This window comes from Bufo bufo, chromosome 3 (assembly GCF_905171765.1).
Source record: "Bufo bufo chromosome 3, aBufBuf1.1, whole genome shotgun sequence".
NCBI lineage: Eukaryota > Metazoa > Chordata > Amphibia > Anura > Bufonidae > Bufo > Bufo bufo.
In genome coordinates this window covers 405,847,273-405,869,537 of record NC_053391.1, presented here as the reverse complement: position 1 = coordinate 405,869,537, position 22,265 = coordinate 405,847,273, and the positions used below count along the sequence as shown (strand labels likewise).

At 44.6% G+C, this 22,265-nt stretch overlaps 1 protein-coding gene across 3 annotated transcripts in view; it reads right to left on the bottom strand.

Annotated features, from left to right (window-relative positions):
* GTF2IRD1 (GTF2I repeat domain containing 1) overlaps positions 1 to 22,265 on the bottom strand; it is a 125,993-nt gene that overhangs the window by 44,960 nt on the left and 58,768 nt on the right. For 2 of the 3 annotated variants that reach the window (XM_040424833.1, XM_040424834.1), the window contains exons 2-10: positions 14,640 to 14,768; positions 12,038 to 12,179; positions 10,816 to 10,962; positions 9,764 to 9,944; positions 6,961 to 7,280; positions 5,073 to 5,162; positions 3,943 to 4,026; positions 2,190 to 2,373; positions 2,081 to 2,106 (exon numbers count right to left, since the gene is read on the bottom strand). In XM_040424833.1, coding sequence (XP_040280767.1) covers positions 2,081 to 2,106; positions 2,190 to 2,373; positions 3,943 to 4,026; positions 5,073 to 5,162; positions 6,961 to 7,280; positions 9,764 to 9,944; positions 10,816 to 10,962; positions 12,038 to 12,179; positions 14,640 to 14,765 — 1,300 coding nt within the window. In that variant the 5' untranslated portion in view covers positions 14,766 to 14,768. The remainder of the gene's footprint in view (positions 1 to 2,080; positions 2,107 to 2,189; positions 2,374 to 3,942; positions 4,027 to 5,072; positions 5,163 to 6,960; positions 7,281 to 9,763; positions 9,945 to 10,815; positions 10,963 to 12,037; positions 12,180 to 14,639; positions 14,769 to 22,265) is intronic. The other variant, XM_040424835.1, reaches the window with a different exon arrangement.

The following is a 22,265-nucleotide window of genomic DNA, read 5'->3' as shown; positions in this document are numbered from 1 at the left end:
GCCCGATGCATGCGCGAGCGGGCGCCATATTTAAAGTCAAGACCAGTGATAGTCAGTTTGCAGTGTTCGCCAGCGAACACATGCGGGCTGCCATCTTGACTCACCTGTGCCGGGAGCCGGTCTAAAATCAAATACGGTCAACGGAAGCAGGCAGTTCCGAGAACAGCCACCGGGGTCGTTCATCGGGCTGTTCTCGGAACTGCCTGCTCCCGGTGACCGCATTTGATTTTAGACCGGCTCCCGTCACAGGCACAGGTAAGGGCTTACCTGTGCATTGCCGGACGGGTGAGTCAAGATGGCAGCCCGCATGTGTTCGCTGGCGAACACTGCGAACTGACCATCACTGGTCAAGACCACCGACATCTATATACCCATGGCGGTTGTGAACAGGTTTAGGCCTCTTTCACACGGGCGTTGCGGGAAAATGTGCGGGTGCGTTATGGGAACACCCGCGATTTTTCTGCGCAAGTGCAAAACATTGTAATGCGTTTTGCACCCGCGTGGGAAAAATCGCGCATGTTTGGTACCCAAACCCGAACTTCTTCACAGAAGTTCGGGCTTGGGATCGGTGTTCTGTAGATTTAATTATTTTCCCTTATAACATAGTTATAAGGGAAAATAATAGCATTCTGAATACAGAATGCATAGTAAAACATCGCTGGAGGGGTTAAAAAAATAATAATTTAACTCACCTTAGTCCACTTGATCGCGTAGCCCGGCATCTCCTTCTGTCTTCATCTGAGCTCTGTGCAGCAACAGGACCTGTGGCGACGTCATTCCGGTCATAACATGATCCATCACCATGGTAAAAGATCATGTGATGAATCATGTGATGACCGAAGTGACGTCACCACAGGTCCTATTGCTGCACAGAGATCAGATGAAGACAGAAGGAGATGCCGGGCTACGCGATCAAGTGGACTAAGGTGAGTTAAATTATTATTATTTTTTTTTAACCCCTCCAGCCCTATTGTACTATGCATTCTGTATTCAGAATGCTATTATTTTCCCTTATAACCATGTTATAAGGGAAAATAATAATGATCGGGTCTCCATCCCGATCGTCTCCTAGCAACCGTGCGTGAAAATCGCACCGCATCCGCACTTGCTTGCGGATGCTTGCGATTTTCACGCAACCCCATTCACTTCTATGGGGCCTGCGTTGCGTGAAAAACGCAGAATATAGAACATGCTGCGATTTTCACGCAACGCACAAGTGATGCGTGAAAATCACTGCTCATGTGAACAGCCCAATAGAAATGAATGGGTCGGTATTCAGTGCGGGTGCAATGCGTTCACCTCACGCATCGCATCCGCGCAGAATACTCGCCCGTGTGAAAGGGGCCTTAGGCTACTTTCACACCTGGGTTCGGTGCGGATCCGTCTTGTATCTGCACAGACGGATCCGCACCGAGAATGCAAACGCTTGTATCCATTCAGAACGGATCCATTTGCATTATTCTTTCCAAAAAAAGTCTAACTTAAAACGGATCCGTCCTGACTTACATTGAAAGTCAATGGGGAACGGATCAGTTTTCAATTGCACCATATTGTGTCAGTGAAAACGGATCCGTCCCCATTGACTTACATTGTAAGTCAGGACGGATCCGTTTGGCTCCGTATCGTCAGGCCAGCAGTGTTTTGGTGTCCGCCTCCAGAGCGGAATGGGGACACAACGGAGCCAAACTGATGCATTCTGAGCGGATCCTTATCCATTCAGAATGCATTGAACTGAAACTGAACTGAAACGGATCTCACAAGCGGACCCAGAAACGCCAGTGTGAAAGTAGCCTAATAGGGTTCATCATGTTCACAGAGGCTCTTTAAAGATGCACAGGCCAGATTTCCGTTGAGTGTCTTTCTTTTCTTGCCGACCCTTTTTTTTCTTAGAGAGGAGGGGCCGGGGGAAGGGTGAAGTAAAAGTGAAAAAAATAAATCTTTTTATATATTTATAAATGTGTATGTTATTTTAAAGTGTAATAAACATATCCTGGGAAGGCCCCCTTTAAATCTAGATGTAAAGTGAAACTTAACTTTCCATTAAGAATACTGAAAAGATATGATTTAGTTGTCAACTTACCTTCAAAGATTCTCTGATCAAACATACTGTAATAAAGTAAAATGTATATTAATTATGCTGCCACTTCAAATGCATTGTGATATCACAGCCGCTTTAATACATCAATTACCTTTTAATTTTGAAGTGTATCTTGTGCCGCTCTTCCAGGATTCTCTTGAGTTTAGGAACTCCATAAGTACATGGTCTTTTGAAAGGGATTTTATCAGGTATTCCTATAATCTCTACTGCTTCTGGGTGACAAGCAATCTTCCGATAAGGTACCGGCACCATGTGATCAAGACCTAAAGCTTCAGCTAGATGAAGAAACATATTGTGAGTGACAGGAAACTCCATGCATGTTACATAAGCTGACCTTAACTCTTGCATCATATTTTATTGAAATATTTCTACATTGGCACAAGGCAAACAGTGCAAAGTAATAAATGTGAGCTGTGATTAATTAGAAGTAATATATACACTTTCAATGTGAATTCAATCTGAATTAGTTTTATTGCCTGATCGTTTAGTAAAAAGGTTAGTAAAAAGGTTTAAAATGTACAAAACGTAGCGGCACATTTATTAACTAGCGTTTTTCGTCGCATCCAGTGCCAGTCTAAATGTAGGCCAGCTTCTGAGCTGTCTTACATTTAGACTTTTTATGCCTAAAATAGGCGTAGAAATTGATGAATGTCACCCCCTTCCCCTCCCAAGCCATGTCCACAATTTTAGACCTGGCGTGAGCAGGGAGAAGTCACAGATGGCGGCGCAACTAACCGTTGTTCTGCCATCTGCACCTGGAATTCGCCTAAATTAGGCGTATTTCAAATTAGTAAATGACCCTCTTAGGCTACTTTCACACTAGCGTTCGGAGCGGATCCGTCTGATGTTTCATCAGACGGATCCGCTCCGATAATGCAGACGTTTGCATCCGTTCAGAACGGATCCGTCTGCATTATAACTTAGAAAATTTTCTAAGTCTGAAAGTAGCCTGAGCGGATCCGTTCAGACTTTACATTGAAAGTCAATGGGGAACGGATCCGCTTGAAGATTGAGCCACATTGTGTCATCTTCAAGCGGATCCGTCCCCATTGACTTCCATTGTAAGTCTGGACGGATCCGCTCGCCTCCGCACGGCCAGGCGGACACCCGAACGCTGCAAGCAGCGTTCAGGTGTCCGCTCACTGAGCGGAGCGGAAGCTGAGCGCTGGCAGGCGGATGCATTCTCAGTGGATCCGCCTCCACTGAGAATGCATTGGGGCCGGACGGCTGCGTTCAGGACCGCTCGTGAGCCCCTTCAAACGGAGCTCACAAGCGGACACCTGAACGCAGGTGTGAAAGTAGCCTAAGTCTCATGAAGAGGCGCATTTTGGGGATTGTGCGTTCTGCTAAACTATTGTAATCTATGAACGTTCCACATACATACATTTCTTTCAGTACACTGCCATGCATGGCTTGTTCATGGCGAGGACAGTATGTATGTAGAAATATCTGTATGCAGTTCATCCATACGCATACGATAAGATGCATGTATAGCATAGCTCACACTCCCCAAACGGTGCCCTTCCCCCAGCTCTAGAACTGAATTCCAAAATACAGTCCTGGATAAGCCTGTTTTACATTCAGCTGTCAGTAAAATAAGCATTGGGGACTAATTTATCAATTACATTTTAGTTTTTGTTGATTAGCAGCGTGTTTGGCATTCCCCACTAAGCAAGCGCTATGTTGGGGAATGCAGCTCTCGAGAGACTATTTCTTTAGACTTGAGACTAATTACATGTACCTGTTCAAAAGTGGAAAATAAAATCTTAAAATCTGGCAAGACAACATGGATTACACAGAATACAAATGTAGGAGCTGCACAGACATCAGCAACCAATACTCACCGTATCTGCTGTTAAACAAGATCTGTACACACTCCCTGAGGGTATTGATATCCTCTGTTTCCTTAATGAAACTGTCCCATTTCTCTACCAAAAATATTGAAATTAAAATCAGCCTTGTTAAAAGACAGAGCTTCAAATATATTAATGCGTCCATTATTAATATTGTACTTATACTGTTTTTTAGCAAAGTGGGAAGCCATGAATCTATTATTGAAAGTCCAGGTGTACTGACTCTCCCCAAGTGCATTTAGGCCCCATTCACACGTCCGTAAAAGGGTCCGCACCTGTTCCGCAATTTTGCGGAACGGGTGTGGACCCATTCATTCTTTATGGACCCGGACGTGAAGCAGAGAGCACACTATGCGGAGCGTGGCCCCGAACTTCCGGTCCGCAGCTCCGCAAAAGATAGAACATGTCCTATTCTTGTTCGCAGCTGCAGACAAGAATAGGCATTTCTAAAGGGGCTGCCGGCCAAGTGTGTTGCGGATCCGCAACACACCACGGACGTGTGAATGGACCCTAAGGCCGAGTTCACACGAACGTGTGTGACCCGTGCCTGTGCTGCGGCCCGCAAATAGCGGGCCGCAATGCACGTTCGCCGGCCGTAGGTCAGCTGCATCGGATCGTGGACCCATTCACTTTAATGGGTCCGCGATCCGTCCGTTCCGCTAAAAGATAGGACTTGTTCTATCTTTTAGCGGAACGGAAGTATGGGACGTAACCCCACGGAGGCACTCTGTAGTGCTTCCGAGGGGTCGCGTCCCGTGCGGCCGTTCCGCGATTCCGGACCCATTGAAGTGAATGGGTCCGCATCCGTGATGCGGAATTCACACGGAACTGTGGCCGTGTATTGCGGCCCGCGATTTGCGTGCCGCAATACGGCCACAGATAACACACGTTCGAGTGAACTTAGCCTAAGAAGGGTCAGGCATGTTGTGTTTCAAAAGGCCCAATCCGTTTCTTCTCACAGGAGATAAGCTACCATCAGAGATGTCTGACTGTGGCGTATTCCCTTCTTCCCACTGAGAACACATGCATGTTTGGCAACAACCAAAGTGTATGGCCATCTTTAGTTACAGAATATTATTGTCATTTATGCCTACATCTATAAGTGCTAATTACACACTTACCTGTTTTATCGTGAACTATCGAAAACAACACCCATTTTGAGGCATGGACATTCTGTCTGAGGCTACTACTTGCTGACGACGCCTGCTGTCCTGCATTTAGAGGAAAAGGTCATTTGAGGTAACGTTTTTCACAGATACAGCAGACTGCCTTTCCGTGGAACGGAAATGATATATGTGTAAGGCTGAGTTCACAAGGGCGTTGCGGGAAAAGGTGCGGGGGCATTGCGGGAACATGCACGATTTTTCCGCGCAAGTGGAAAACATTGTAATGCGTTTTGCACTTGCGTGAGAAAAATCGTGCATGTTTGGTACCCAAACCCGAACTTCTTCACAGAAGTTCGGGCTTGGGATCGATGTTCTGTAGATTGTATTATTTTCCCTTATAACATGGTTATAAGGGAAAATAATAGCATTCTGAATACAGAATGCATAGTACAATAGCGCTGGAGGGGTTAAAAAAAGAATAATAATAATAATTTAACTCACCTTAATCCACTTGCTCGCGCAGCCCGGCATCTCTTCTGTCTTCATCTTAGCTGTGTGCAGGAAAAGGACCTGTGGTGACGTCACTCCGGTCATCACATGGTCCGTCACATGATCTTTTACCATGGTGATGGATCATGTGATGACCGGAGTGACGTCACCACAGGTCCTTTTCCTGCACACAGCTAAGATGAAGACAGAAGAGCTGCGCGAGCAAGTGGATTAATGTGAGTTAAATTTTTTATTTTTTTTTAACCCCTCCAGCGCTATTGTAATATGCATTCTGTATTCAGAATGCTATTATATTACCTTATAACCATGTTATAAGGGAAAATAATAATGATCGGGTCTCCATCCCGATCGTCTCCTAGCAACCGTGCGTGAAAATCGCACCGCATCCGCACTTGCTTGCGGATGCTTGCGATTTTCACGCAGCCCCATTCATTTCTATGGGGCCTGCGTTGCGTGGAAAACGCACAATATAGAGCATGCTACGATTTTCACGCAACGCATAAGTGATGCGTGAAAATCACCGCTCATGTGCACAGCCCCATAGAAATGAATGGGTCCAGATTCAGTGCGGGTGCAATGCGTTCACCTCCCGCATTGCGCCCGCGTAAACTCAGCCTAATTGTTCTTATTATCTACAAGCCGGCTATGAAAGCTTAGGAGGTCGTTTGCACATGCCCGTCTTCAGAAATGCCATTCTTTCTTTTTTATAGTTATTTGCTGTTCTGATTATTCAAGCATGGCACAAACAGCACTCGCCAGCTCTCGCTCTGCCTGCTGCCCAACTACTGATAGGCATTGCCAAGATGCCTCATGACAGTCACACTTAATAGACCTACGTACTGTGACTACTTATATTCCACATATGCATGATTACACCAGATTTCTATGGATTTCCATGCAATCTCAATTTGATGGCCTGCAGAACTAATCACTGCTTGTAAGTGGCCTGTAGTGTATGTTTGCCATTGAAGATACCTGCTGCTATTGTAACTGGAATGAATCATGTTAAACATTTGCCTTGTCAGTGTAGTAGTAAATGGCCCTGCATTATACAAAAAACATAGCACAGCATGTAAATCCAGACTATACATGTTCACTCTTCTTGTATAGGAAGTAATTATATACAAGCTAGAAAGAACTCACTGAAAGAAACTGACTTGATTTTAGACTAAACCATTCTTATGAAATCACTGATGGCTAGCTGGTTTTCAGTTGTGGTCGGGTCACCATGTGGCAACCTTATAGGTTGCCACAAGGGTATATGGAAGAGCAATTACAAGTTTGATGATTTCATTGGGAGCAACATAAAGAATGTATGTTAAAAATGTTAACAGAAATGGAGATACAACAATCTGCACAATCTTCTAAATGTTACAATCTGGTTATAATGCACCACTGGTAAGCGCATGGCCATCCTCACCAGAATCTGAGTAGTCCTGCATCTGCTCTCCTGGTGACTTGTGACCCAGCACATCACTGGCTGTACTGTGCCCAGGAATATTTGCGTGAACCTCCTGTTTTACCTCCATACATAGTGGGTTGGGTAAGGAGACACTGTACACCAAGTTTGATATATTGGATGGATTTTCGTGAGCTGAAGGCTTTGGGACTTTGGCACTAGGACCTGTGTCTGGAACAATATTTGCTGTTGTAACAGGTGAGCAGTTGAAATCATGACACGGTTTGAGCTCTTTGCTGGGTTCTTCAACAGATCTAGGCGATAAGTAAAAAAGGCAACAAAACCACAGTTAAACCACAGGCACAGTTTAAAAAAATCTTTTAATACGGTATATAGTTTATTGGCTACTGTATGTATCCCAAGGAAATGCAGAACTTGGGGGCTGAATTTAGATGGATCAGTGTCCTTTACCAAAATGGCTGCTATCACAAAGCAATAGTGTTACATTTCAGAAACAATATAATGGTATTCTGCGATTTGGATTTCCTTGGTCAATTTAACCCCAATTTTATTTATTTCAGGCATGCTCAACCTGCGGCCCTCCAGCTGTTGCAAAACTACAACTCCCAGCATTCCCGGACATCCTACAGCTATTGGCCTACAGCAGGGCAAGGTGGGAGTTGTAGTTTTACAACAGCTGGAGGGCTGGAGGTTGAGCATCCCTGATTTTTTTCATTGATGCAGTACTACCATGTGTCTGCTTTAATGATTTTAATCCATCATCTGCCCTTGAAATTCAGATGGTCAAAAACTTGTTTTATACATACATCTGCATGATAATCTGATATCTCACAAGACTGTAAGCAAACACTAAAGCTAGGTATACATGTGTAAGGGGGCATTTAGCTTCCCCCCCTTCTGCCATTGGCAGAAACAAGGTTTGGAGTGTTGGAGTTAAATTTTCCTCCTGTATGTAAATGCTGCCAAAGGGATCCAGCAGCAGATGAAGTACCTCCTTCTATGGCGGAGCACATGCAAATTAGGCTAATTTTAGCATTCATGTTCATGTTTTTTATTTTCCGATTCACTTAGGTACCTCTTTCTTGGTCAAAAAAGTAAATGAGAAAATGGGCACTGCCACAGCAATAGCACCCATTAATCAATCTTGAAAATTAAAGTTTCCCATCCAGGTGCTGTCCGAGTGTAGAATGGTCAGCACTTGCACTGAACACTCACATCTTATAGTAAACTAGCAGGACCCGGCTTCGCACGGATAACGACAGTATCCCCCATAACAGTGACCTCTACAGCACCCCACCCCTTTAACAGTGAACTCCACAGTCCCCCACCCCTTAACACTGACCCCCCCACAGTGCCCTGCCACTTTAAAATGGGATCTCCACTGCAGCCCATCCCCTTAACTTTGACCTTCACAGCAGCCCACCCCTTTAACAGTAAGTTTCACAGCACCCCACTCCCTTGACAGTGACCTTCTCAGGGGCCCGCCCCGTTAACAGTGACCTCCACAGTACCCCGCTGCCTTGACAGTGACCTCCACAGTACCCCGCTGCCTTAACAGTGACCTCCACAGCAGCTGCCCCTTTAATAGTGGCCCCTGCCCCCTTAACAGTAACCTCCACAGTGTCTGCCCCTTTAACAGTGAACTCCACAGCAGCTGCCCCTTTAATAGTGGCCCCTGCCCCCTTAACAGTAACCTCCACAGTGTCTGCCCCTTTAACAGTGAACTCCACAGCAGCTGCCCCTTTAATAGTGGCCCCTGCCCCCTTAACAGTAACCTCCACAGTGTCTGCCCCTTTAACAGTGAACTCCACAGCGGTCTGCCCCGTTAACAGTAACATTCACAGTGAACGCCTCTTCAACAGTGACCTCCACAGTGCCCACCCCTTTAATGCTAGGGCTATACGACGACATATGTCGCACAAGATTTTGTCTCAACAATTTTTATAATGATAGGCTATGGTGTCGCACTGCGACATGTGACATGCTGTGACTGCGACACGACAGTAGCAAAAAATCCATCCAAGATGGATTTTTCTGCAACTGTCGCAGTCGCAGCATGTCACATGTCGCAGTGCAACACCATAGACTATCATTATAAAAATTGTCACGCGATGCATGTAGCACTGTAGTTGTGCCCTATGTGTCGTGCGACACATGTCGTCATGTAGCCCTAGCCTAAAGCTGACCTACAGCAGTGAGGAAAAATGGCTGGGTTGTTATGGAAACTTGGAGTAAAACTGTGTGTATGTGGAGACTAAGGGCTTGCGAGCTTCTATTGGCTGATAAGGGTCATGTGACCGTGTGTATGGCAGTTGGGATATGATGAATAAGACTTGCAGGCTTGTATTGGCTAATGCAGGTCATTTTTGGGGAATATATCAAGAACGGTACGTGCTAGAGAGCTGTGACCCCTACAAGATTTCTTTCCAGGTAGCAAGGGATGTGTATACCAAGTTTCATTGAAACCTGTCTGGGGAGATACTGAGTGATCGCGGAACATACATACACACATATATACATCCTTCTTTATATATATATATAGATGGGTCAATTCACAGGAGATATTTTCCGCAAAGCACCGAATGCACCACCCAGCCCAAATTTTCCCATAAGACTCATTCGCTCAAGCGGATGGGTCTGTGAGAAAAACCGACACCACATGGATGCCATCCGTGTGTGGTCAGTTTAAAAGCTCACTCTTGGTCATTGTCTGGAACATGGCCAAAGTCTATCAGCGTCATATGAGAACTGAACAACACACACAGTGTATGATTACCTTAGATTAAATCGGATATGGTGACTGTGTTCTAAAATAAGCATCAGATTTTTTAAATTATATTCAGAAGGCTTTTGGAAGGGGATGCCATCAGGTAAACCAAGCACCACCAATGAACTAGGATCCTTCATTATCTTGTCATATGGCACCGGAACAACATTAGACATTCCCAAAGCCTCACCTGAAACAAAAACAAAAAAAAGTAAATGTAAGTAAGAAAATAAATGTAAGTACATTAAAGCCCCCCCCCCCCCATTCCCCGATTAGCTGTTCTGCGGTAGCTCTGGTGCCGACTTACAGCTCCGTCCATTGCATGTAATGGAAGGAAGTGGTTTACTGCAGAACTGCTCCCACTAAAATGAATGTAACAAGCTCCAACCATGTGACTTCTGGCGCTGGAGCTGCTGCAGAATAGCTAATCGGAGGGGCTGTGGGGTGTTGGAACCCCACAGATCATATATTGATGGCCTATCCTAAGTATAGGCCATCATTATGTCAATAGCAACTGTGGCATCTGAGGCATACAGCGGGAAACTCCTGGGATTACATTTTCTATATTTAAGGAGCTCTGGGTGACCCGACAGACAGGAGAGGATGACCCTCGGATTTGTGGAACATATCTGGATTACTGGGACTGTAGCTTGCTCCGGGATTGGCGGGATTGGCTCATGCACCATCTGCATTTTCCGCCTCCCCCCCTCCCCCTTTTCACTGGGCCATATCCTTTCAGGCTGGGAGCTGCACTGGCTGAAGATGGTGGAATGCAGAACAATGAGACCTCTAAGTATTCGGAGCATCAGAGAGAGCATTAGGATTAGCTGAGCCGAGCATGCATGTGTACAGAGGAGCTGGGGGAGATCTAATGTGCATGGCCAGCCTATTAATAAGACAACTAGACGTATGTCTGATACATTTCCAGAGATGTGACACAAGCAGTAAAACCCATTTCTGTTCTAGGACAGGTTATCAGGGTAGCATTTTTAGTCAAAACTTGAGAAAGCAATGATAAACCACAAAGAATAGTTAACACAAAGTGTATTGTAGCGTCTTACTGTACAGCACTTCAAAGATCTCTTCAACCATCTTCCTGAGAAGGTAAATATCAGTACTTGGTCCTGGAGATACTCTCTGGACATTCTGGTTGCAGTCCCTGCTTCTCATAGGGCCATCTGTTTCCTGTTCTGTTCTAAGATCACCCACTGCAAACGACAGATTAAAGACAACTGAATGAGATACAGCGTACTGGCGGCAAATACAGAGAAACGTCTGCCTGGGCATGGAATAAACCTGATATGTAGATCATTGGGCCAGTAACTTGTCAAATGCATGTATTTGTGTGAATAAAAACAGACGGTTTCTTGAGAAGCTACTTTAAAAGTGATTTCTCCTAACATATGTGGAACATTTTTATATTATGGGTAGAATGGTAATATTTTAAATATTTTAGGAAATGTTCCTGGTACTAATTTTGCGGGAAACTGTAATTGCTGTTGCACATTACAAAATACTAATTAAGTAAGAGAATGTTGTAGTATGTCTTTCTATCTCTTTTTTCCTCAAGGAAGTCCACCCAATACAGTGTACAATGTTGGGACTCCTGGCTTTCCCCACTCCTCCACCAAGAGAGCTGTCAATCAGTGGCAGTGGACAGGGAGAGCTGGGAGCTCATCTTCCGTATTGAGTGGACTCCAGTGCTTGGCAGTCACTGGAGCTACTCCGTATTAGGGCTCGTTCACACGACCGTGCCGTTTTTTGCGGTCCACAAAACACGGATGGCGCCCATGTGCCTTCTGCAATTTGCGGAACGGAACAGGAGGCCTATTATAGAAATGCCTATTCTTGTCCGCAAGACGGACAAGAATAGGACAGGATTCATAATTGTTGCTGGGCCACAGTACAGAGCAACGGATGCGGACAGCACACAGAGTGCTGTACGCATCTTTTGCGGACCCATTGAAATGAATTGTTCCGTATACGGATCGTATGCGGAACGCAGAAAACGGCCCGTATATGGAACTCAGATGAGTGCAGGACAATAGTCCCGCGGGCGGCCCGAGGCGCACAGCATCATAGTACCTTATGATGCTGTGCGCTCCCGTGCGCACGATGTATGCCGCTCCGGGACATATGATCCGCTCACGGACCGTTTGTCTCGGAGGGCATACGGACGTGTGCATGAGCCCTTAACTGTAGCTAAACAACTGCGCAGAGTCTCTCATAAAACTGTTGATTGCCTACATAAATTAAATAGATTATTGCATGTACATAACTCACCACAGAATCGTTGGAAATCTGTTTGCAACTCTTTTCTGGAGTTTAAAAAAAATTTCCCCCTCTCAGTTCCAACAATATAGGAACTGTTCTCATGAACTGCTATGCAGGCAACTTCAGCATTGAGCTTGGATAGGGCAGTGCACTGGAAGCAGAAAAAAGGAGCCTTCTTTTAGCTGAATGTGTTTCTATTTTATCTATACACAGTATTTCAGAAACTTTATATTACATGTATAAATGTTATATATAGGCCTCATGCACACGACCGTTGTGTTCCGTTCCGCAAAATGGGGTTCCGTTGTTCCGTGATCTGTTTCCGTTTTTGTTTCCGTGTGTCTTCTTTTATTTTTGGAGGATCACCAGACATGAAGGAAAGTAAAAAAAAATCTAAGACAGGTTTGCCATGCAAATGATAGGAATAAAACCGATGCGGACGCGGATGACAATCTTGTGTGCCTCCGTGTTTTTTAGCGGTCCCATTGACTTGAATGGGTCCGCGAACCGTTTTCCGTGAAAATAATAGGACAGGTTATATTTTTTTGACGGACTGGAACCACGGATCACGGACGCGGATGACAAACGGTGCATTAGCTGAGTTATCAACGGACCCATTGAAAGTCAATGGGTCCGCAGAAAATCACGAAAAACGGCACAACGGACACAGAATAAAACAACGGTCGTGTGCATGAGGCCATATAGTGAGACAGTGACAGGGAAAATGATCGGGGATCATTACATTTCCCCAAGTATCCTCTCGTGTGTACTAGGCTCCAGGAAGTATATGTCTCTTCTAGAGTAAGCTGGATGAGATATAAAGAATCCAGGAAAGCTGAGTTTCCCTAGTAAAGAGTAGTTTTCTAAGGTCTTTGGTAAGTCCTGTTTTGGCCTTTTTATGAAATGGTGGGCAGATTGGTAGTGCAGCCTGTCATTCACTTCCTGGCTTGAACAAGTTTCTTTTTAACAGTCCAGCTAATTAGGTAGTTAGGGTACTTTCACACTTGGTTTGTTGGATTCCGGCAGGCAGTTCTGTCGCCGGAACTGCCTGCCAGATCCTGAAATCCGTATGCAAACGGATAGCATTTGTTTCCGGATCCGGCTGACAAATGCATTGAAACACCGGATCCGTCTCTCCGGTGTCATCCGGGAAAACGGATCCGGTATTTATTTTTATCACAATTTTAAAGGTTTGCGCATGCGCAGATCGGGAAACCGGATCCAGTATTCTGGAACACTTGGTACCGGATCCGGCATTAATACATTTCAATGGAAGTTAATTCTGGATACGGCAGGTGATCCGGAATTTTTGCCGGAGAAAATACCGCAGCATGCTGCGGTATTTTCTCCGGCCAAATACCGTACGAGTGACTGAACTGAAGACATTCTGATGCATACCGAACAGAACTCTTTCCATTCAGAATGCATTAGGATAAAACTGAAGCGTTTTTTTCCGGTATTGAGCCCTGTGACGGAACTCAATACCGGAAAACTTTAACACAAGTGTGAAAGTTCTCTTATTTAGAGAGACATCTGAGGAGACAGAACCTGTCTGGGGAGATGTTATTAAGGTTGCTAGTGTCCTAATGAACATTTATTCCTGGTGTGAGGTAACATGCGTAATTTTGTGCAATTTTACTTAGTTGATTGGTAGTAGAGATTCATTATTCAATTGTAAATGAATCAGATTTGTTAGAAATTTTACAAAAATGTATCTGGCAAACGAATCCAAAGATTTAGCAATTCTCTCCACTGTGTTCTCAGCTGTAAATGTGACAGGATGTGTTGTGGCTGTGTCTGACAAAAAAACTATTGCAGACACAATCCAGTTACTAGGGAAACTATAGGGGCACTATAGAAACAACTGAAGATATAATTGGGTAGATTTTAAGAGTTTTATCAGGGAAAGCTTAGCATAGAGAGTGAGGGACTGGTCGCTGTCTCAGCTGTTTCATACAGCTTGCTTGCAAGGTTTGTATTACAAAATCCTGCAAGAAACTATTTTTTTGTATGAACAGCCAGCCAGCTTTTTTTTTGTTCCTACGTCACAGGCTTATTGCCAGCATCCCAATAGCATACATTCTGTTGCAAACTCTGAGCAAGTGCCCCTTTATTTTATCGTAAAAACCAAATTGTGTATTATTAGTGAATGCATACCATGCTGCCATAACAGCATTTACATACCAGTTAACCGTTAATGCTTTGTATTGCATCAAGATACCGTGCACTATTAGTGAACATGTTGTACTGTAATAACTTCATTAATATAGCAATTTCATTCCAAGCACTGTAACCATTGTAAATTGTCAATAGTGGTGTGCAGTGTCTTTGTAGAAAAAACACTTGCAATTTTTAGTACCGCACATACCGTGTTCCCTGACCCCATGGACTTCTGCGCAAGCAGATTGGAAGAGTGGCCGGAACTGGCCCAGTTTGCTCCCTCTGTACTGCTCCCTCTAGTCTCATCTCCTGGCCTGGCAGGAGTGCCCATCATGGCCTTTTAACCCATTAGATGCCATGGGCAATAGCGACCACAGCGTCTGGGCGGTTACATTTCCATTGTCTGTAAATTTCTAAATGATCACAATACTACTAATAATAAGGCCCTTACCATTGAATCTATGGCAGATACAAGGCTTGTAATAATTTCATCTTTTCCATTAGGAGAAGCTGAAATCCACAAATCAGGTCTGGAGTTGTTCACGGGTCCTTCATAGTGCTTTCCTGCAAGTGCCATATTCTAGAATAGAAAGATAATAGACAAAAAACTTGGAATGGGATAACCTACGTAATCACAACAACAGCAGACAAATGATAGACATAAAAACAGACGTGATAGCAATACTAATGTTTCAGCATAAACCAGCATAAAATATATTTTTAGAAGAAATAATATTCAATTAAAGTGATTCAAAACTTTTAGCTCTTTGTGTGTTCTTTGCATTGATCCCATTTTTTATATCACCAACAGAGATGCAATGACATATTTGTGTCACCCTGTATATGTCATGAAAGCAATTCACAGTTGTTAATAAAGTTATTAAGAGGTACAAATAATAAAAACAAATAACAGTATTTAAATGGAAGAAAATTGCCCTACTGGTAATAAAGGTCAAGAAATTCTACTGCAATTCGTTAAATATACATAAATATAGTAGATAGCTAGGCTTAAAGGGAAAGTATCACCTATATTTTTAAGATTTTTTTTTTCTTAATCAAATTTCTTTTTATTGAAGAAAACGCAAATAGTCATGTGACAATTCAATCACTTAAATACCAGGCGCAGCTGGACAAATGCTTATTCACTAAGCGCATCAATTCAAGTGCAGTGGCGACATGACTCAATAACACATTAACATGTGCATAAAAGTAATTAATACGGAAAAGTAAAGACAAGAATTGGGAAGAGGGGAGGGGGAAAAGGAGGTAAGGGGGGGGGGGGGGGTAATAGATGTCTATCATATGCTTCGTGTGAATCTAGAAGTTACGATAAAGCTTCCAAGGGGACCATGTTTTGATAAACTTTGCTCTAGAGTGAGTCTCCCAGTGTGCAAGCTCCTCAAACCGGTAAAGCTGATCCACCTTCTCGGTCCACATCAAGAGGGATGGAGGAGAATCATTTCTCCATAATGGAATCAATAGGCGAGCTGCTGTTATAAGCATAGTCGGTAGATTTAACCTTGAGGGGGTCAGCATGTCATTAGGACGCCATAACATTAGGAGCTTTGCGTCTAATCTAACCTGATTTTTACAGATCTTATTTATAGTAGTTTCGATCTCTATCCAGAAAGGCCGGATCTTTTCACAATTCCACCATATATGAGAAAGAGAACCAACATCTCCTCCGCACCTCCAGCAACGGTCGGGGATATCAGAATTGATCTTATGTAGATATACTGGTGTTTTATACCATCTCGTGAGCAATTTGTATGAGTTAGCTTGTATCTTAATGCAACGGTTGAATCCGTGTGAGTGTGTGAGGATAAAAGCTTTCTCAGGTTCTGACAAAGTTATGGATAACTTCTTCTCCCAGGCTGAGAGGAACCACAGATCTGGAGGGGCGGAGGAGAGCAGCTCCTTGTATAATGTGGAGAGAGGCTTCCGCGGGCGTTGGCCTACTGAAATCTTCCCCTCCATCCATGAGGGATCATTTGTGGGTCGTGGGACCTTTTCAATAAGCTCTAGGTCCTTTTTAAAGGCCATAACTGCCAAAAAGGAAGCCTTTTGGACCTTTGGAAGAGCGAAAACATCACTCCAATTTAAAGCACCAGACTCAGATATAATATCTTGTAACCTTAAGCTAGATAGTGGGGCCCAAATTCCTGATGGTGCAGTGGTGGCGGGATGAATATGGGCCTGAAGCAGGTGCAGGGGGATATTCATACTAGGGAACTTAAGAACTGACGCCTGATATAGTTTGGACCACTCTAACAGTAAGCCCTTCCACAAAGGCGAGGCATAAATGTTATTAGCAGTACTTTTCCGCAAACCCCATAAGACCAGTTTATCTTTATAGGTGAGCATATCACACTCCAATTGGGAGACAAGATTGAGAGGGCGCCAGGAGAGGAGGCTTAGAGCTCTGCTTAGCATTGCCGCTTTATAGTAAAGGTATATGTCTGGCAGGCCAAAACCTCCCAATCTTTTCTCCCGAGTGAGGGTGGTGTATGCTATTCTGGGGGACCCGACCATACAAATGCTGAGAAGATTCTGCGGACCTCCACAAAGAAGGAATGGGGTAGCCAAATTGGTAGTGTTTGAATGAAGTAAAGTAAATTAGGGACAATGAAGGCTTTAATATAATTCTTCCTTCCAATCCACGAAATGAACGGGAGTTTTAGGGATTGCAGGTGTGTTCTAATGGATCTAAGTAAAGGGGCTTGATTAAGCTCGTAAAGGTCCTCAGGATTCGATGATATATGGGTGCCCAAAAATGGGATTGACTTGGGGGCCCACGTAAATGCCGTGGAGCGTTTGATCATTTCTATGGAAGTGGCTGAGCAGGAAATATTTAGGGCCTGTGACTTACCATAATTGATCTTGAAATTAGAGACCAAACCATATTCCTCAAAAAGAGCTTGGAGCCTGGGAAATGAGGTCGTGGGATTGGACGTGATGACTAAGAGATCGTCTGCAAAGGCAGCTGTCATATGGGTATGAGATCCCAAGGTAATCCCTTGTATGTCCGGATCTTGCCTAATTTTAGCCAGCAGTGTCTCCATAACAATAACAAAAAGGGCCGGTGATAGTGGGCAGCCTTGCTCGTCCCATTGGTAATGGGGAAAGTTGGAGAGAGTGTGCCATTGATCCGAATCCTGGCAGAGGGGAGCGAATAGAGTGAGAAGATGGACTGGATGAACTGGTCCGGAAGGCCAAATTTTGACAGTGCCCGAGACATAAAATGCCAGTTGATCCTGTCAAAGGCCTTCTCTGCATCTGTACTGAGAAGGGCTAGCGGTATAGAATTCCGCCGAGCATGCGTAATTAAGTGTATGATGCGAACTGTGTTTTCACTCCCCTGTCTGCCAGAGACGAATCCTACCTGCTCCTTATTGATAATGTCAGGGAGAACCGACTGGATCGTATGGGCCAGAATCTTAGCCCACCATTTCACATCAGTGTTCAAAAGCGAAATAGGGCGGTAGCTACCGCAGTTTAGGGGGTCCTTATTTTCTTTGTGAATTACTGTGATATGGGCCGATAGCGATTGTGGGGGGAGGGAACCTCCTTGGAGCAAGTAATTACAAAGGATGTTAAAGTGTGGGATCAGGATGTGCTTAAAGGTTTTGTAGTAGGAGATGGTAAAGCCATCAGGACCTGGGCTTTTCCCGGAAGGTATGGAGGCGAGGACCTTGCTGATTTCAGAATCCGTGATGGGGGACAGGAGCTGGGCCGACTGTGATGGAGTGATAGTAGGCAGCTGGAGGGAGGAGAGGAATTTCTCAGTTGCTTCCCCTAATTGGGCTGGCGAGAGATGGTTTGGTGGCTCTAAGTTATATAGGTCCCTATAGAAGGCACAAAAGGAATCTGCTATGTCTGGGGTGCTTTTATGTAGCGTACCTTTGGCATCCTTGACAGCTGCGATAAAGGAATCAGCTTTCTGTTTTTTAACTAAGGCTGACATTAGCCTATTCCCTTTATCTCCATGGGCATATGACCGAAATTTGGCACGTAAAAGTAGTTTGGCTGACGTGACATTCAGCAAATTCTTAAGCTTTGTGCGAGCCTCTGAGAGGTCCGAGGCACATCTAAGGGCCTGCGAGTTTTTGTGCGTTATTTCTAACGCTTGTATCTGGGAGAGGAGGGCCGCTACTGCTTGGTTCCGCTGTTTTTTAATATGAGCCCCTAGAGCTATCAGCTCACCTCTCAGAACCGCCTTGTGGGTCTCCCAAGTGATGGAGGGGGAGGGCGCGTCCGGGCCTAGGGGGTTAAGTGTGAAAAATTCAGTTATGATAGAGGACAATTTAGCGACATGGGAGGGGTCAGAAATAATGGTGTCATTAATACGCCAATTCCATTCCCTCTTTGGGAGGTCCAGCAGAGAAACACTCAGAAATACAGGGGCATGGTCAGACAGGGTGATGTTCCCTATGTGGGATCGGATAGCCCTATTAGCATGGGTTTTAGACAGGAATAGATAGTCAAGTCTATGGTAGGAGGATTTAGCAGCTGAGTAGAAGGTGTAATCCTTACTAGAGGGGTTTGTGGTGCGCCAAATATCTATTACACCTAACCTATGTAAGGCGAGTTTGAGGCGCCGTAAGCGTACATGTGTAATGGCGGACTTCCCATTTGAGGAATCTATGGAAGGCTCCAGGGTGACATTGAAGTCGCTGCCTAGAATCACCATACCTTCCTTAAAGGTGGATAACAAGCCAAGGGTCTGAACGAGTCAAGCAACCTGCCTTCTATTGGGAGCATATACAGTTGCCAGGGTAACAGGTGTGTCAGCGATAGTGCCCTTAACAAACAGGTAACGACCCTCAGGGTCCGAGGAGACAGCAGAGTGCTTGAAGGGGAGCTGTTTGTGGATCGCTATGCTGACACCCCTGCTAGCCGAACTATACGTGCTATGGAACCATTGGGAAAACCTTTTGGGGGGCAATTTGGGGGTCTTACCCTCTCTGAAGTGGGTTTCCTGAAAGAATGCTATAGACACTTTATCCATTTGTAAAAGGGCCGGGATTTGGGACCGCTTGCAAGGCTCGTTCATTCCCCTAGCGTTCAGGGAGGATATCACAAAGGACGACATTCTAAAATAGAGAAAAAATAATCAGCCTCTACATAGCCTCTAAATGACATCTGACTACAATGGGGAGGGTGAGACACAAGAGGGAAGGAGGGGAGACAAACAGTTAATGAAGAAAACAATAGTGCAAACAAAGCTTGTAACAGAAGCTCCACTGAGCACCTGACTGTAAGGCGACCCTTTCTCATCACGGCTACCAGCCGGGGTCTGTCAGGTGGGGGGTCCCGCAGAGCTAAAGAGGGCCAATGACTGACCATCAAAAGGGGAAGGGTGACCCGTAGGTAAAGCCGGGTTAACCCCTGCAAACTAAGGTGAGAGCAGGGAGTGGGAAATGACCAGACCATGGTAATAACCATAAAAGCCTGGAAAAAGAGGGATCCATTATTAAACAATAAACAGACAATAAGACACAGAGTCCCGTATACTTAGAGTGGAACTGGAACAGAAAACGCAGAGAACCTATTCACGGTCCTATATTCAGGTCGGAGCTTGAGCAGAATTTTCAGCCCTGGTTTTGGGCCCTTTTCTTGTGCGGACGGAGCGCCATTCACCCGCATGGGGTGGCGGTAAGGGTGGGTCTTCTAGATCCGCCGGCATCCACGAGGGTATATCGATAGGGGTTAACCCCAGCTGGGACCAGCTAGCCTATAGATCCGATGGTGAGCGGATAGTGATTTGGCGTCTATTTTTAAGGACCGCAATTCCAAAAGGGTACAGCCATCTGAATGGGGTGGCAGCAGCTTTAAGGGCATCCAGGAGTGGGCGAAGAATACACCTTTTAGCCAGTGTGGATGGGGCCAAATCTTGGAAAAACAGGACTGGCGTACCTTCATGCTGTAGCTGCTCCTCTTCTCTGCTGGCTCTCATCAGTGCGGCTGTATCGACATAGCTGAGGAGGCCGCAAATTACATCGCGAGGAGGATCTGAAGCTTTCGGTTTGGGCCTGAGCGCACGATGTATGCGCTCGATTATTATCCGATTTTCCGGCACCCAGGATAATCGCGAAAATTTCGCGAGCAACTTTATCGAGCGCCTCACTGGCAATCGATTCCGGAAGGCCGCGAATCCTCAGGTTCCTCCTGCTGCTGCGGTTCTCCTGGTCTTCAATTCTTAGGAGAGCTTCATTTAGCAGGTCAGTGTGGGATCGGATTACATTGTATGATTTCTCCTCTCTCTGCAGAGCAGCTTCCTGTGTGCTCTCCAGGTCAGACACCCGGCGCCCGATATCTCTGAGGTCTTCCTTTATTTCAGAAAGATCCTTTTTTATAGGGGCTAATGCTGAGTTAAGCACTTCAAGAAGTGCAGCTTTAGTGAAGGATCTCCCCTGTCTGCGCGATTTGCAGGTAGAGGCATCAGAGACACTCCCGGCATCTGAATCCTCCTCCATGTCAGATAGCTGAGCCGGCGCCATCTTAGGTGTTTCAGCCGACCTGAGCTTCGGTTGTTTTCTTAGATATTGGTCCATATCTGGTTGTCTGGACCGAACTGGTGTGGGATCTGTTTGATCCTTGGGTCTATCTTTACCCACTTTGCCCATTAGAGCGGTGCTGTAAGCTGATTTTAGGGGTAAAACACCGGCAAGGTTGAGGAGCTCAGAAACTAGCAGCCATTCAGCTACACAGCCAGGCTCCGTCCCGCTTCCCCCCCCCCCCCCCGATTTTTTTTTTTTTTTTTCTAATCTGTCTTTATTTCTTATGGTACATAAGGTTTTATTCTATATACGGTAGTATACATAGTTGTAAGAATGAGCATTTTACCTGAGATACTGTTAAAATGAATTCAAAGATATACTTTACAGCAGCAGCCACATGGACCATAGGAACCTGTAGACTGTAGATATTAATTGACTTTTATAGGACAGTGTTCTAGATATGCTATGTGATATACATCATTGGACTGAGTCGGAGAGGAGGAGAGCGCTGACCTACACCAATTGGGAATGGTAGATCCTGTGTTATCTTTCTCCAGCTTTATAACTGAGTGGTATCCCCTGCCCGTGTGGATAATGAGAGGACTGCTGAGAAGTGATCTCTACAGAACAGGAAGTGTCAGTCTATTATGAGGCTCAGAGCTTAGGTGAAAACTGCAAGGTTTCAGGATTTCTTTTAATACAGATAATGAAAAACATAAATCTTAAAAAATAAAAAAAATACTTGATCTAAACCGTGTCATATTATGAAATTCCCTCTAATAATGTATATGACACAACTGGAGAGTTTATTGAAAGACATAAACGTTTCTAGGCCTACCACACATAATTTAGTTTGATTCATCCACAAGGGTAGTACAGGACAAATGAGTGCAACACAAAATTGTAACATTAAAAGCTCACGATGTACTAAGCCAGTCTCATGTCCACCTAAATGATGGCTGAAGAGAGATTTTCCCCAAACTATAGGCTTTACTACAGTCCCCCCCAGGGTAGAAGCACAAATAGTCTCCTAAGTGATTTGATTAAGGCCTCATGCACACGGCCATTACCCGGCCATGTTCTATTTTTTTTGCGGTGCGGACGGATCATGGTACCATTGTTGGGTGCATATGATTTTTTGATCATTCAATATTACACTTTATGGGGCAAAGTGACCAAAAAATTGGTTGTTTTGGCACAGTTTTTATTTATTCATTTTTACAGCGTTCATCTGAGGGGTTAGGTCATGTGACATTTTTATAGAGCAGATCGTTACGGACGTGGCAATACATAATATGTATACTTTTTCTTATTTATTTAAGTTTTACACAATAATAGCATTTCTTAAACCAAAAAAATGATGTTTTAGTGTCTCCATAGTCTGAGAGCCATAGCTTTTTTATTTTTTGACCGATTGTCTTAGGTAGGGTCTCAGTTTTTGCAAGATGAGGTGACGGTTTGATTGGTACTATTTTGGGGGCATATGCCTTTTTGATCGCTTGGTGTTGCACTTTATGCGATGTTAGGTGACAAAAAATTGCTTTTTTCCTGACACAGTTAAAAAAAAATTATGGATG